The 15,714-nt window shown below is 36.7% G+C and overlaps 3 protein-coding genes across 4 annotated transcripts; 2 read left to right on the top strand and 1 right to left on the bottom strand.

Annotated features, from left to right (window-relative positions):
* The first annotated feature begins 2,161 nt into the window (after positions 1-2,161).
* LOC118059537 (uncharacterized) lies at positions 2,162-4,237 on the top strand. Its single transcript, XM_035072420.2, has 2 exons — positions 2,162-3,136; positions 3,272-4,237. The coding sequence occupies exons 1-2, from the start codon at positions 2,356-2,358 to the stop codon at positions 4,117-4,119; spliced, it is 1,629 nt and encodes a 542-aa protein (XP_034928311.1). The 5' UTR covers positions 2,162-2,355; the 3' UTR covers positions 4,120-4,237.
* Positions 4,238-4,584: 347 nt separating this feature from the next.
* LOC118059538 (protein GAMETE CELL DEFECTIVE 1, mitochondrial) lies at positions 4,585-9,027 on the bottom strand. Its single transcript, XM_035072421.2, has 4 exons — positions 8,910-9,027; positions 7,648-8,449; positions 6,836-7,025; positions 4,585-5,122 (listed from the first exon to the last, which is right to left on the bottom strand). The coding sequence occupies exons 2-4, from the start codon at positions 8,424-8,426 to the stop codon at positions 4,898-4,900; spliced, it is 1,194 nt and encodes a 397-aa protein (XP_034928312.1). The 5' UTR covers positions 8,427-8,449; positions 8,910-9,027; the 3' UTR covers positions 4,585-4,897.
* A 643-nt stretch (positions 9,028-9,670) lies between these two features.
* LOC118059536 (uncharacterized GPI-anchored protein At1g61900) lies at positions 9,671-14,383 on the top strand. 2 transcript variants are annotated; one of them, XM_035072419.2, is made up of 8 exons: positions 9,673-9,930; positions 10,905-11,043; positions 11,142-11,996; positions 12,612-12,857; positions 12,988-13,002; positions 13,526-13,666; positions 13,824-13,868; positions 14,078-14,383. In XM_035072419.2, exons 2-8 carry the CDS (start codon positions 11,010-11,012, stop codon positions 14,149-14,151), a joined length of 1,410 nt encoding a protein of 469 aa, XP_034928310.1. In that variant the 5' UTR covers positions 9,673-9,930; positions 10,905-11,009; the 3' UTR covers positions 14,152-14,383. The 2 variants fall into 2 exon arrangements, with proteins under 2 accessions (XP_073266393.1, XP_034928310.1); XM_073410292.1 differs by lacking the exon at positions 12,988-13,002 and having other exon boundaries at positions 9,671-9,930.
* The last annotated feature ends 1,331 nt before the right edge of the window (positions 14,384-15,714 follow it).

The following is a 15,714-nucleotide window of genomic DNA, read 5'->3' as shown; positions in this document are numbered from 1 at the left end:
TACTGTCTTTCAAGTTTCAGAGAATATCAACTGTTGGATCTCTTCACCAAAGAGAATGAGAGCACTTGAATTGGATGCAGGCAGAATAATGCGTGGTTAGAGTAATATATTTGATTGGCAGTTCTGTTCTGAAATTGAACCTCTATGATACGATTTCTGCCTTAACATTCTAGTTAAAAAGCAACTTCAACGTTGTTGTCTTCTACAGAGATGGAAATGAATATATCACCTGTGATGCTATGAATGAATTGTTTTGTTTAAAAATGAAACTAAGTACTGTGGTGGAATCTTGAATCTGAAATGTGAAACAAGGGTTAAAACCATGCACCTAGCAGTAAAAGGTGCAGCTCATGAATCTCTGAGCTGCTCAATTGCAATTGGAAAATGTCTCTATTTTACTTGATCTGTAGCCCGGTAGGATGAAATAAAAGTGGCATTCAAGATTGCAAATACAGTTTTTAAATCTTGGAATTCATAATGTTTTCGAACAATGTTTATGGCAATGTTGCCAAAGGTGAAAGTCGTTAAAAGACAGTAAATTATAAATCTAAAATGTACTGTTCATGCTCTTGTAGAACAACTTCGATTGATCACGAACGAAAAGGTATGCATTTAAATAAGAACTTCTGATCTTCATATTGACTTGAATAATTGATGTTCTAGTCTTTGAAAATGAGTACTGTGAAGTTCAATCGAAAGATTCTTGCTCAAGTGGTCAAAGTTACTGTTGCAATTGGTCAGAAACATTCTCCTGAACTGACTGGCCTGGCTTTAGAGGGAAATAGAATATTACCTTTTCTTGTCTGACTAGCTTAAATTTCTTACATGTGATGTTGCTTTAGAGTCGAAACTCAGCAGCAACGTGCATGAAGAACATCTTACAAATAGCTGCATTTATCAAAATTACTTGGAAATAAGAAAGGGCAAGGTTATGAACAAATACATATTCACGTTCAAATTAGTAAAAGCCTCGTCTGCAATACATGGTTCTGTTTCCCACAGAACTGGATGGAAGAAATGGATTCATGTTCCCGAACTGTAACTACTTTGCATCAATGATTAAATGAGTCCATGGCTGCATGTTTATATGAAGTTGTTCTATTTGCTGAGTAATTCTTAACATGGAAGTGCTAAACTCTCTACAAAATGTGGCATCGCAGATGAGGAAGCGAAAGCTTGAGAAAGAACAGGAAAGAAAAAAACTTGAAGCAGAGAAATCCAAGGAGGAGGAACTGTCAAGAAAGCGCAAGAGGAGAGAAAAACGGGAAAGGTATCGGGTGAGCCGGCCGAGATTCTTGAGCAAAGTCTGCTGCAATTCCCAGAGTCTTCCATCTCTTTTTTGTACCGAGAATCGATGCGCAACCAAGAACTCAGAGTAAGCAACTGAGCTCACTGCATCATGGACCGATATCTCGGAGTAGGCAACTGAGTTCAATGCATCATGGACGAAACGATATACATGCTATCACCATGCCTTCTCTCGTGATTGTTCAAGCACCATCAACCTGGATCATTTTTTTTTTCTGATCTATCGACTACTTCAGCATTGGTTGCAAAAACACCAGAAGCTTTATCTTGGCAAAAGCTGCAACAAGAAGTTTCTCTTGTAGGCTTTTTACACTGTTGTATTGATAGTATTTGATATTTCTGTGGGATTTGAACAGGTGAGGTAGGTTGAAATTTCTTTTTTTGCAAGTAGATACTATCTGCTTAGAAAATTAATTAAATTTTTGCTGTAAGCTAAAAAAAAAATATTTTTTTCTGTTTTTGTTTTTGTTTATTTTTCTTTTTATCTTTATTTATTTTTTCAAAAATAAAGTTGTTAAATCCAACTCATAAACTAATTCCAAAAACTCAAAATTTAAAGTTTAACCCGAATTTTTAGTGATTTGTTTTTTGTGGACTGAGTCTATTGCAAACCCTATCAAGTCGATTTCTTGTAAAAAAGGTTAATAATTTATTATTTTGGATAAAAATAATTAATCTAAATTATTATCATTATTTGTAAATTTACTCGATAGCATATGTACTTCTCCAAGGATGTTTATTCCGAGTAAAAAATAAATATCTTTTTTTTTTTCACTGACCTTGACAAAAAAAAAAAAAAAAAAGGAGTCAAAGCGTTTAGTATAATACGCGTAGCCAGCCAGCCACACCGCGTAATCCTTGAGCTGAACGGCAAAACCCACCGCCTCTGTTACCTATAAAACCAACCTATCACCTTCTCCCGCTACATTCCTCGCTTTGTATACCTGTTTCTTCTTGTATACTCTTTGCTCTTCTTGTCTAGGGTTCGCTCCTCTTTGTTTGGTTAGTGTTATTGGTGTTGATTCATTGCAAATTCAAGTAATAAACATGGCTGCAATATTTACAACAGGAACAGACCTCCATTACAATCCAGTTCTGGAATCTCATAAGAGATCGAGAACAATTTACATGAATCAACAGCAGCAAGGAGGAGATTATTATCATAGTAATCAACGTTGGTTTCAAGTCAAGAAACCGAGGGTTGATCATTATAATAGCAATAATGGGGTTTTCAATTTCGGTCCAAAGATTCAACCTTTACCACAATTTGAGGCCAAGAAGGTAGAGTTTAATAACGGGGTTTCTGGTTTCAATGCTAGGGTTCAAGACCAGAAGCCACGGTTGAATTATAATGGGATTTCGACACTAAAGTCCCAGGATTTATCAGAGTTTCAAACCAAGAGATCAGAGGCAAATAAAGGGGTTTTTGTCCCAAATTTGCAAGCTTGGAAACCCGAGGCTAATAATTCTGTGTTTGCAAGGCCGTATTCTACAGTTTCGAAGCAATTTCAAGGCATGAATCAAAGGTTTTATGACGGGGTTTCAGTGCCAAATCCTCAAGTTTCTCAACAGTTTCAAGGAAGGAGTTTGGAGGCTGATAGAGTGGTTTTCAAGCAGAATCTCCCAGCCTTGCAGCAGATTCAAGCCAACAAGCCAGACTTTAATAATGGGGTTCCCATTCCAAACCCTGCTTTGTATAATTCAAAGTCGCTAAGAAGCCCTGTGTACTCAATACCAAATCCTGCCATTGTGAAGCCTATGTTGAATCGTAATGTAAAAAATATTTGTTTGCTAAATTCACCGTCACAAAATTCTCTTGTGTCGTCTGGTTTGTTAACAAGCCCTTCTTTTCTGCAGTCTAATTCTTTGAATGATGTTAAAAGTATTTCTACGAATTCAGAGTCATTAGCTGCTCCAATGCATTCTGGTTTCTTTACAAAATCTAATTTTTTTAATAATGCAGTTAACAACAATGGGGGTTTCACTCCAAATCCCCCAGTTATGCAGCCTAATTTGGTGAATCAGAATGCTATAAATCTGCCTTTTAATTCACAGGATCAAGTAGCCTGTGTTTATTCTGATTTGCAAACCTCTTTGGCTGGTAATGGAGTAATTTCCTTGGCTAAACATGAAGTCCAAAGTAATAATCCAAATACTGCTAGGAAATTCAATTGCGCACCAAAGTTGCAGGAAACCAGTAACCAACTTGTGGCTAATGAATGTTCTGGTTTGATAAATTCACTTTTGAATTCCTTGATGAAAAAGGAAGACGATTTTAGTGGTGGTGTTGTGTTTGATGCAAACCAGCTTAAGGTGAGGCATGAATCTGCGATTAGATCCTTATATGCTGACATGCCAAGGCAATGCTCAACGTGTGGAACCAGATTCAAGTGCCAAGAAGATCACAGGGAGCATATGGATTGGCATGTGATTAGGAACCGGAAAGCCAGGATATCTAAGCACCAGATGCAGAAGCAGAAGCAACGGATTTCTCGTATGTGGTTTGCTGGTGTTGATATGTGGCTGGCTGCTAGTGCAAAAGTTGCTGCAGTTTCTGGATTTTCAAAAGCTGATGCTCCTGTAGGGAAGGAAAAAGAAGAAGAAGATTGGGTGAGTTCCACTGACGGCAACAAAGTATGTGCTTTGTGTCGAGAACCATTTGAAGAATTCTACAGCCATGAGGCTGATGACTGGATACTCAGAGGAGCTGTCTACCTGAACGCAGCAAGGAAATCAGTAGCAGAAAGCATGGATAGAAGTCGACTAGGTCCTGCTGTGCATGCCAAGTGCAGGCCAGAATACAAGAAGTAGAACAGGTAGTAGTCAAAATTGAGTATGCAATTTGTAAATTCTGTCCTATCCACGTGTTAGTGAAATAAGGGCAAGCAGGTTTTATACATGTTACTACTCACTTCACTTAGTATTTTGTTTAGATGCATCATTGTAACGACTTTCTCTAAATAAAATTTATTAACTTTTCTACAAATTTTGATCTTTGCATTAGTATTTTATTTCTTCTAAATTTATTTTTTCACATTTCAACAATGGCAATTCAATATTAAGGTGAGGACATTCCTGTTATATTTCAGCACATGCCATTAGCAAGCACTACAAGCGCAACCTAAATTGGTAGAATTAGGAACCACGCCTTAACCTATAAAAAGATGTATAAAATGAAAAAATATACAAATATGGATAAAATGGAATGTCCCATTTCAACTTTAAGTTTGAAATTTGAAGAGTACTAGTTTAAAGGACAACGCGAACACAAAAGCGGGCTAAACACAAACTACATCGTAGTGAAAAGAAAGCAGAGCTTCAAATATGCGAGAGTCCAAGGAAACTAGGTCATTAAGAAAACATCCCAATTAATGGCAGTAGCTAACAAAATCTTCATCTGAGCAAATAAATATCCAAGTTGCCCTTAGGTATTAGGACATCTTCAAATAGACCTGATTCCAACCCTGAATAACATGTAAAACAGCAGCTAGCTGCTCTGGCTACAGAAAATTTCCCAAAACAATCTGCTAAGCTGGATCAAGTAAAGCAGGGTTTGACATCTATTTAAATATCTATCTAACAAGCTAACTTAATCAAAAATCCTGCTCCTGCGCCTGCGGCGAGGAGTTTCTCGTTTGACATACATTTTCTCAGTGTCATTCAGTGGCCGGCTGGACCCATCAGGCAAGCTCACAAACTTCCAGCCACCGCCACCTCCACGCTTTCCTTTTTTCCCCAATTTCTCCACTGTGAAGTTCCAACCTTGAGAAGAACGGCGCCTACTATACTTGTGGCATTTCACCTGTCCTGCCATCTGCACAAAGGGAAACCATATATCATATAGATGATTCGCATGGATTTAATGAAACTTTAGATATTTTCCAAAACAAAATTGAATAATGTGCTTCTAATGTGTTGAACAGGTATAGGAAAGGAAAAAAAAACCAATGGATTGCCCCAAACCTTAAAGCTAATGTTGATGCCATTTGCATCCTTGATTAATTTAGGTGTGTTAAAATAGCATTACATTAAAGAAAATAAATCCATCCTATCCCTTAGGAGTCCTTGGTGGCTTTTCTACCATGCTCTTGGTACAGGAATCTCTCTCTCTCTCTCTCTGTATATAAATCAGCTCTCTCTGATATTTGCTTGGTCAACAAGACCAAACTACCCAAAGTTTAAAGATCCTTAGTCTCACAGATCAGGCAGCAGCGAAACAAAAATAAATGACAAAAACCATCTGGAGTGTGTCTATAAACCTTGCAAGTGATAACTACTCTTTTACCAATAGCATAATGCACTTTAGTTACCACCTGCTCTTGTCAGTGTGACTTCCATTACAGTTTCAGAACCATGCTACCATATATATATATATATATATATATATATATATATATATAATCATACCCTCCCTTGTCCTTCTCTCATCTCTTTCTCCTCTTTTCCCTTCCCCTTTTTACCATCAAAGAAGATAGCAGTGCAAGATCTATTAGTGACTGTGGTGCATAGCCTTGGTGGCTGAGATGGTTGGTGGTGGTGAAGGTGGATATTGTAGGTGGTGGGGCTGTTACAAGTATTAGAGTGATGGAAGTAGAATCTTGAGCTGTCCATTATGGGGTGGGCAATTGCTGGCATCCTTAGATGCATGGTTTAAGTGAATTTGGTGATCAGGCTAGATCCCAAGTCTGATTTTGGTGCTCAATGCTTCTAGGAAAGGAGCTATAACAGCGGTGGTAGTGAAGTTGGAAAGGCCTACATGCTAAGATTCCGTGGCCCTTGTTGGATGAGGGCAGCTTAGATTTGGAAGCGAACCTATTGAAGTTGGTGATGGAGATTAAGGATAGGCCTTGGAGGTGGCGTTTAGATGTTTGGTTGCTATTGGTAGAGGTAGTTTCGGTGTTTTGACAGGTTGCAGGTTTCAGTTTAAATTGGCAAGAGGAGTGTGTCAAGAAGTAGTTGTTGTTCACACTTTGAGGGTACACCGTGGAGGTGTTTTGGATTGTTCTCATCCCTTGAGTTGCTTCTCTCGACTATTGTGCATGTTAAGGGATTTATTGGGAGTCCCCCCCCCCCCTGCATGTATGTCATTATGAAAATGTGTCTTGCATTTGGGATTTGGTGTGGTAGGCATTGGTGACGTATTGGGAACATAACAGGATATGTCCTGTTTTTATCTTGTTTCCACATATTTTCAGTGTGCATGTAAAAATGAGCTTGCTTACCTTTTGATTATTAAATAATGAATTTCATATTACAAGCGCGCGCATGTGAGTGTGTATATTAAAAGGGTGGTTACCTTTTCAATTGTTCAACATATAAGCTTCGATGGTTAACACCTTAACTTTTCATGTGTAAATTTAGCTAAGATTTTGTGACTATTGTGTCTCTAGGAATAGCTATATCTTATCTGGTAATTGGGCAGGATAAGGAAACATGGCAACGTTAAAACAACAGAAGTAACAGGCATTTTTTTTATGCAGTTCTAGTTTCTTTTCCTGATTAAAAGCAAGAAGCACACAGGACTTACTTTCATTTTGTTGAAGTTCATCCTCAGAACAAATTCTTGATAAAGAATCTCATCCTCCTTCTTGGATATCTCATAGTGGACTTCATCCATATCTTTGATGGTACCATCCCAGCCCTCTGGCATCACCTTGAATTCAGGCTTATAGGTAAGGGAAGCAACATGGAATTCTCGGTCATGGGATTTGAAAAATCTGCAAAATAGTAGTTGCACTTTTATGAGCAATACAGGTCTATTATTTTGGCAGATACCTGTTTGTTTGCTATCTGATATGCTTCCATACATTCAGTCCAAATCACATAGCTATAGGCTGACCTTGATATAACTTGTGTGGATGTAACATGGTCAAACAGATATATATAATTACATGGACATGTACAATACAGAGACACTGTAGCCAGATGAGCAAGCTATCTATCTAGCAGTAACAAGGCTGAGCTTAAATTGAACCAAAACCTGCTGGGTTGGGCTTGATGAAAGAAAGAGCTAGCATGCAACACGTGAAATCATGATAAACAATACCATGTAAAAAGGATTCAGCAATAATAATCTCTGACTATTTCTTTGGTGGGTGTTTTGTAAAGGTATGCTTTCTAGCATTCTATAGTTTAGTTCTTTATTAAGTGCAAATTCGAAGCTTGAGTTTAAGACAGTGAGTTATTACAGGTTCCCCATAAAGTGACTAAATGCAAAACCTGAGTTAATTAATGTGCACAAGCACATAATAACCACAAACTTGCAATCATTTATCAAAACATGGAATGAGATCACACATTCAAAGCAGAAAGATATATTCTCAACAATCTATATCCTACTCTGGGAAGTTATCAAGCAAAAGCTCAATAGAATCATCCAAGGGATGGCCAAGCTTCTTTTCCTCTTCCTCCTCAATTTCTTTCAACCAAAGAATTGCGTGCACCCTTTGCCTCATAATCCTGTAATCCTTAGCAAGCTTTTCAACAGTGTAAACTTCAGGATTCTCCTTATGCAACCGATACATCTCTGCCTTTTCTGAGTCCTTCAAGTAAGACCCTCTTAAACCAGGCTCCTTTATTTGATCCATCAACACTTTAAGTTCGTCAATCCTCTTATTCCATCCAGCCACAAAAGCTGCACTCCTTTTATTCTCAGACTCATATTCTCTTACCCAATCTTCAGTGTCTTGCAAATCATAGGCCATCGCATACTGAGATGTATCTTTCATTCCATCTCCACCATCTTTTCCACTATGAGTACTAGAACTAGAAGTCCTTTGGCCCACCACTTCTACTCCATCAAAATGGTCCTTAGTCAATCCAGTTGACCATGATGAAGCTGAGCCCCAACCAAGGCCATCACCATCAGTAATAGACTCAGAGCCACCAAAAGATCCAACTGCACTATCCCAATCATCTCCACCCTCACTTCCTCCTGACTTCGCTGAGAAGAACCTGGACCCAATATCTTGATAAGCTCCAATCCCATTTACCAACGCAACCCTTTTGTCATTTCCAAAAGTGGGTCTTGTTTGTTCTCTTAGAAATCTTGCAGCATTAGCACTTGTGCTTAATGCAGTAGAAGAAAGTCGAGATATAATCCGGTGAATACTGTGCATAGTTGTTGTACTCAAAACAGACCCTGTATAAAAAGAAACTTCCATCTTCAGAATCCATTTAAGTAAATTCACCACCTAAAATCAATTACTCGCATCCAAAACAGAGATAAATTTGTAAGTTAAGCTAAACCTAGATACAAAAACAAAGAGACCCTTGACAAGCATATAATAATAATAATAATAATAATAATAATAATAAATCCAATCTTTATCATCCATGGAAGTCCATTTCAGCACTTAAAATCAACGAATGACATCTAAACCATAAAAAAATTATAAATTATCTAAAACCGGATACAAAAACCGACGAAACCTTGAACAAAAGCAAAAAATCCTATCTTCAGCATCCATAGAAGTCCATTTTCACTGCTTAAAATCACTAAATAGGCATTCAAATGAGTAAAAACATACATGAATCCATAAATTAAGCCAAACCCAGATACAAAAGCCAGGAGAAAAATAAGAGAGAGAGAGATTCATTACCCTGGCCTCAGTTTGGTGACAGCGAGATGAGAAGGGAGTGAGCTTTTTTTTTGAAAGAGAGAGAAGAGAAAAACCAAATCCCTAAAACCCCACGTTCAAAACGCACCGTTTAGAGTGTCAAGGAAAAATTGGCAAGCATAAGAAAGTCCCCCAACTATATAAGTAGTCTCAATTAAGGTCCCAAATAATCTTCTTACCTCAATCAAGTCTATCAAGTTTTAGAAACTCTCAATTGAGTCTTTGCATCCATATTAGATCATGCACTTCATCCAAAATGTTTTTTTATAAGGCCTTTTATTATAGTTGTTAAACTCGAATTAAAATATGACTTGTCAAGATTTGATTAAAAATTAAAAAAATATATTATTTTTTATTTGTAATGTCTTAACAATAACTAAATTAATTATATTTTAATCAGGTAAATGATTTTTCAGTTTAATTATAACTTGAATTGTTAAATTTCTCAAATTAACTTATTGACTAGATTGAGTTTGAAAACTATGATTTTATAATTAGATTAATGTTTTTTTTTCTAAAAAACTTAATAGGGAATGTATGGATATATTTTGGGAATTCAATTGAGAGAAAAAGTTATTTATCGACTCAACCGAGACAAAGTCCATAGTTGGAGGACTTGTTTGGGTCTTCCCTAAAAGATTCTGGACCCTGGTTAAGCAAAAACCGAGAAGAGCTAACTTGACCCGGGTAAAAAGGACAAATTCGGGTCGGGTAGAGAGTCTAAAAAAGGTAAAAGCTTTTTAGGCTGTTCTTTATCCACCACCAACAACCACAGTTACAATCACAGAGAGGGTTTTCTACTTGAGTGAGCTAGAAAAAGAAGAAAAAAAGTCTGATTTAGGGTTTCTCATAAGCAAAGATCTCTCCCTTTTAGCCCAAGTAGATCCAACACTGAAAAATATTTGATTTTTTTTCGTTTTTTTGTTTTTTCGTTTTTTTTTTTTTTTTTTTTTTCGGGGGGCTTGAAACACTTGAGTTGGTTACATGGATTCAACATGTTATGGTGGGTCACTTTTATTTTGTAGTTTATTTTCGTAAAATTGTGAACTTTGTGTTTGGTTTATGAGAAAATGCAAGTTGGTGTCTTGGATTTTGCTTAGTTGAGCTTTATAGGAGTGTTTTTAGCTTGGTTTGTGTGTGTTTTTTTTTTTTGTTAAGTTTGTTGAGTCTTGAGTTCTTTCTCTTCCTATCCTTATTGTTATTTTTCCAGCTTGATGGGATGTTCTAATATTTTAGGATAATATAACTTGTGGGTTGTTAAGCTTTTTCATTTTAGCTAACATTTTCTTATTTGGAAAATGGAAATTGAAATTTTAGCTTTAAACTTGCATTTGTTTTAGCAAAGGTTCACTTAGTTGTGGTGGTGAAACTGTTTAGCTAAATCTTTTTTTTTGGCAACTTAAACCAGATGGTATTGTTGAATAAATAGACAATAGGTTTTATATTAACTTGATTTGGGAATGTAAGTTTCGAGAGTGAAAGTATAGCTAAAAAGAAAGGTTGTTTAGCTGAAGTAGCTAGATAATTTTGCTCACTTGTGTCAAATGATTGAAAATATAGTATGTATTGGAACCAGTAGCGTAGATTAAGTTTGATTCCATGTATAATAAACCTAGTAGTTAGAATGGTGAGGATAAATGTTAATTAGATGTAAAAAATTTGTGGGTTGAAGTATATGATCAGTTCTTTGGAATTGAACCAAGCAAATAAGGGAATTTTTTAATTGTGCAGCTTAGAAGCTTTAGGTTTTCTTAGTAAGCTAATAATTATCATAATTTAGCAGGGTTGGAGTAGCTTGGCATGTTTCTAAATTTTTGTAGAGTCAAGTGACACTCAACATATGAAATAAAACATGTATCAAGCTCATCTGTTCCTTTATATGCAGTGGTAATGTGTGGAGTGCTTTTTTTTTTTTGCCTAGTCTTAATTATCTGGCTTTAATTTGATTTATGTTGTTGAATTTTGTACTTTGTACAGGTATTCTGGCTTGCTGCATCAATGTGAGCAAGTTCAGGGTTATTATTTAGTGCTGTAGGGTTTCCTTTTTCCAAAATTCAATGGTGCCAGAAGGCTAGTGGAAATATGGACTGTTTCCAGACTATTTGTTGTCTAAAGGGTAAGCCATTATGAGCAAACGATGTATTCTGCATATTTCTTTACTACAGTGAAAGACGAGTGTGTAGATGCTGATAACTGCCTGATGTTTGGTTGCAGGCTCACTAGGCCATCAGTTCTTGTTATTTATTGTTTGGTTATCCAGTTTCCAAGTTGCTGTGGCATTGCAGACCCTTCTTGAGCCCAATCATGTTTCTTCTACATCTGAGCTAGCAACTCCACCAAATTTTGGAGTTTTTGGTCCTATTGAAATATCACCTGCCATCTTCCCACGTAACCCTTATCCTGATGAATCTTTGGCTCCTATGTACCCAACTTTTCCCACCACGTACAAGCCAAATTTAACTGGCAAATGCCCTGTAAATTTCACCGCTTTGTCAAATATCATAGACAAAACAGCATCTGATTGCTCTCAACCCTTGGCAGCTCTTGTAGGAAATGTAATATGCTGTCCGCAGCTTGGCAGTTTGCTCCACATCTTCCAGGGTTATTACAGTGTCAACTCTGATAAGTTGGTTTTGCAGAATGCAGTTGCTGATGATTGTTTTTCAGATATCATTAGTATACTAGCCAGCAGAGGGGCCAATAAAACTATACCTACACTATGCTCTGTTAAATCATTAAATCTTACTGGTGGGTTGTGTCCAGTGAAGGATGTTGTCAACTTTGAGAAAATAGTAAATACAAGCAAATTACTGGAAGCCTGCAGTACTGTCGATCCTCTCAAAGAGTGCTGCAGACCAATTTGCCAATCTGCAATCACTGAAGCTGCTCTTGAGATGTCTAGGACACAATTGACAATCAATGATAATGAAGAGTTAGTGACTGAGCATAATCGTAATGATCCCCTTAGTGATTGTAAAGGGGTGTTGTATTCATATCTCTCTAGGAAACTATCAGCAGATGCTGCAAATGCTGCATTCCGGACAGTATCTGCCTGCAAAGTTAACAAGGGTACAGTAATTATCATTTTTCCTTTTTTTATGAATTCTTTCCCATTTTTTTGCTGGACTGAATTTCATAAATGTATTGCCAATGCTACATTAATAAATTTCCTGTGCACATATCGCATCTTCTTTGAGGTTCGCCCATGTTTTGGAACTTTTCATGATAGAATAATGCTAATCTGAAGAGAGGACAAAAGTGTGGGCAATATGCTATGAGTCTATATCATTAGGTTTCATCTGTTTGTCAAATGATGCTGCTTCTGAATCTATCTAGATGCCCTGTGTTGGTTTCAATTAATCACACTAACTTAGACCATGAAATAAAGCCAAAGTTTTCAACTTTTATGCAGGAGTGGTAAAATGAGACTTAGAGCTTCAGGGTATCATGCAAAGTATTTGAATTAAGGGTAATCATGTTTTTGGGATAGAATCATGGTAGCTGTGTTGCTCTATAGTTGTTCACAAGCTTAATTGATCTTATTAATTTGCTTTCTTTACCTGCACACATTTCAGTGTCACATAGATTTATCATAAATTGGTGGAACTCAAGAAGGATATGTTGCAAGTGTTTTACTGATTCTTTGAATTATTGCACTTCTGATGAGTCAATGTTCATGTGCAGTTTGCCCTTTGAATTTCACACGGCCTCTAGAAGTTATTAAAGCATGTCGAAATGTAGCAGCTCCCAGTCCCTCCTGCTGTAGCTCATTAAATACATACATGGCTGGGATACAAAATCAAATGTTAATTACAAACAAACAGGCCATAATTTGTGCAACAGTTTTGGGGTCCAAGCTACGACAAGGTGGGGTCATGACAAATGTGTATGAGCTTTGTGACATTGACTTGAAAGATTTTAGCATCCAAGGTTTATTTTCTCAGTTCATTATCATTCCTGTAAACTTTTCACTTCATTTCATCTTCTATTCCATCTGATATGTATACTTTTGCGTGTGTGTGTGTGTGTGTGGATTTATGTGTTGGTGGACACAAAGCAGCGTACAGCCAACAAGGTTTGCTCTCTCTCTCTCTCTCTCTCTCTCTCTCTGTGCAATATAGCTTATATGCTGATATTATATTTGGAGGTTACAGTAAGAGTTCTTGGAAACATATGGATGTCCAGTGCTGAAAGTGTAAAAAGGTTGTAGGGCATGCTTTCTATATCACATGAAAATCTCCCACCCGAACCTGGCAGTTGGCTTCCTGGTAGTCTTGGTTTTATTTGTGTATTTAGGATGTATGATGAAAATGCTTTTGTTGCCAAGTAGCATATGTAAGTAAAAGAACATCGGTTATCTTGCGCTGTGAGGTGATATCTTACTAAGGCCCAGGGAAAAGATAGGTGTGTTATTTTCCAATTTGTTTGAGAAAGATAATAAGGTTTTGTTCATCTGACTGCAAAAAGAAAGTGCCTCTTAGAGCTTGTAAAGAAACTTCTCTCTTTTGCAGCCTGGAAAGAAATCAGATTGGTATCTCTTTATTGTTATAATAATTATTACTATTGTTTATTGAATTTTCTTTTCCATTCAATTATAGGGTGTCTACTTCGTAGCTTGCCTCCCGATGTTATATTGGACAATTCAACAGGGTTCAGTATTACATGCGACTTGAATGACAACATTGCAGCTCCATGGCCTTCATCATCCTCCATTTCAACCTTGTCTCTTTGTGCCCCAGGTAAATGTTCAACTACTCAAGAAAGAACCAGATATTAGCTGCTGTTCATATTTCTAAAAGATCCTGAACAATTTAACATTTCATCTGAAATATTTACACACACACATGCAGTTTGTTCTTTAGTTCTTGTTTTAATGGCTCCCACTTAATTTTGCAGAGATGTCCTTGCCTGCCTTGCCAACATCACAGATCAAAAACCCTGGTGTGTACCATTGCCCTATGCAATTCATAGGCATTTGTAATAGCATGCTGATTGGTGGATCACATATTAGTTAGCCAGCCATAATATAAGATTATTCATCATAAAGATATTAGCTTCAAATGTGACAACGCTTGTTCTTGAACAGCAGCAGCTTTTTCTTTCCATTTCCCCTTCTTTTCTGACATATCCATATCAATGTTTTGACGCAGGCAATCGTGGTGGTGAGTTGGAGTTGCTGGTGCCCATTTTTTCATTTTTTATTTTCAGTGCATTGTTCTACTGAAGAGATTAGTCAAGGGCTTGAACCGGTTTGAAATAGGTGGTGGTGTCTCTGGAAATTTAACCTTGTGTGGGAATTTTACCTGTATATTTTGATGAGTAGCCTTCTTCATGTATAGCAGCTTTCCATTTTTCTTTTGTTTCCAAATCTATTTTTGTCTCTAATTTTGATGATTATTGTTGGAAGACTTCATGTTTGTAAGGAAATTTTTCTGTGGGTGTCTTCTGTTCGAGAACTTCCCCTTTAAAATTCCAGTCACCACCGCTTAGCTTTGGTTTGGGTTCCAGTATAAAAGCCTAATCATGATTAACAAACATGAATCAGTCTTGTGGGTTCACATGGTTCGTTGATGATGATCATGGCCTTCTTAACGCCAAGGAGCATCAACTAGTTTTTTTAACACCCTCCCGGTCATGGTTAGATTATTGTTTTGTAATCTTAAAAATTATATGTATAAGTACTAGGAAGTTAAGTTTTTAAATATTGAGACTGAGATATTGGATACTTGAGACGTTAATATATTAAATTGATAAAGACTAACTATGCTAAACATGTAAAATTTTTTATTTAGGGCAATGAGCATTTAAAAATACCATGAATTATATATATAAAAAAAAAATATTAAAAGAAGTTAGTGTTTATTTTGTAGTCTTTCTCACAATTCCCTGTAGGTTAACACAATAAATTTACTAAATTATCCTTCGAAAAGAGAAACATAAAGGCTAGTTTTAGGGGTATTTTTAGACTTTTACACGGGAAATATTTGGTATTGTAAAATTGGTGAGGGGTATGTATGTCTTTTTCTTTATTGAGTGCTAAATGTAAAGTTCTAAATACCTTGGAAGCAGAATTTCGGTTTACTTTGGGGGATGGAATTTTTCGGTTTTTTCTTTTCTTGAGCACAATGAGATTACCAAAATATTCTTGGATTTTAAAACAAATGCTTTTGTTTTTAGGGTTATTGGAGTCTTTTGCACACTTTTCTCACTCTAAAACTATGGCTGGTCTGAGTCTCCTCGAGCGCTTTTGTTCACAAAACATGCTTGCCAAATTCAACTCAATCCATTATATTGATCCGAAAACTTGGTGAAATCCCTTATATTTTACTGCAAATTGAAAAGGATCAAACACACAAGTCAATTATTTTTTTTTCATCTTAACGGCGCGATTCTGAGTGGCTGAAAAGAAGTGATGTAGAAGAAGTATCTTTTCACCTATGGATATCGACAAAATAGAAGAGCTTATCATTGACGTAGATGGTCTCTCATACCGGATTAGGAAACTAGAGGGCTGCCATGTTTTGATTACTTTCAACACAGAGGATGATATGTTATTATCATTCTATCATTGCTCGGATTGGTTCGAATCTCCAAGGCCTTAATTAGAGCTACTCAGATCAGGGCTTTGAAAGATGGTGGCCTTATCCATGTATGGGATATAAATTTCTTCGAGAAAGTTTGTTCTTCTTTTGGCAGACTTAGTCACCTTGACAAAGCCATTGCTGAAAAGCAAAGATTAGATGTTATTCGTTGCTTCGTAAGTAGGAGGATATGTTTAAGTGATGTG

This window comes from Populus alba, chromosome 7 (assembly GCF_005239225.2).
Source record: "Populus alba chromosome 7, ASM523922v2, whole genome shotgun sequence".
Taxonomy (NCBI): domain Eukaryota; kingdom Viridiplantae; phylum Streptophyta; class Magnoliopsida; order Malpighiales; family Salicaceae; genus Populus; species Populus alba.
Note: the sequence above shows the minus strand (reverse complement) of the source record. Positions and strands in the feature narration are given on the sequence as shown.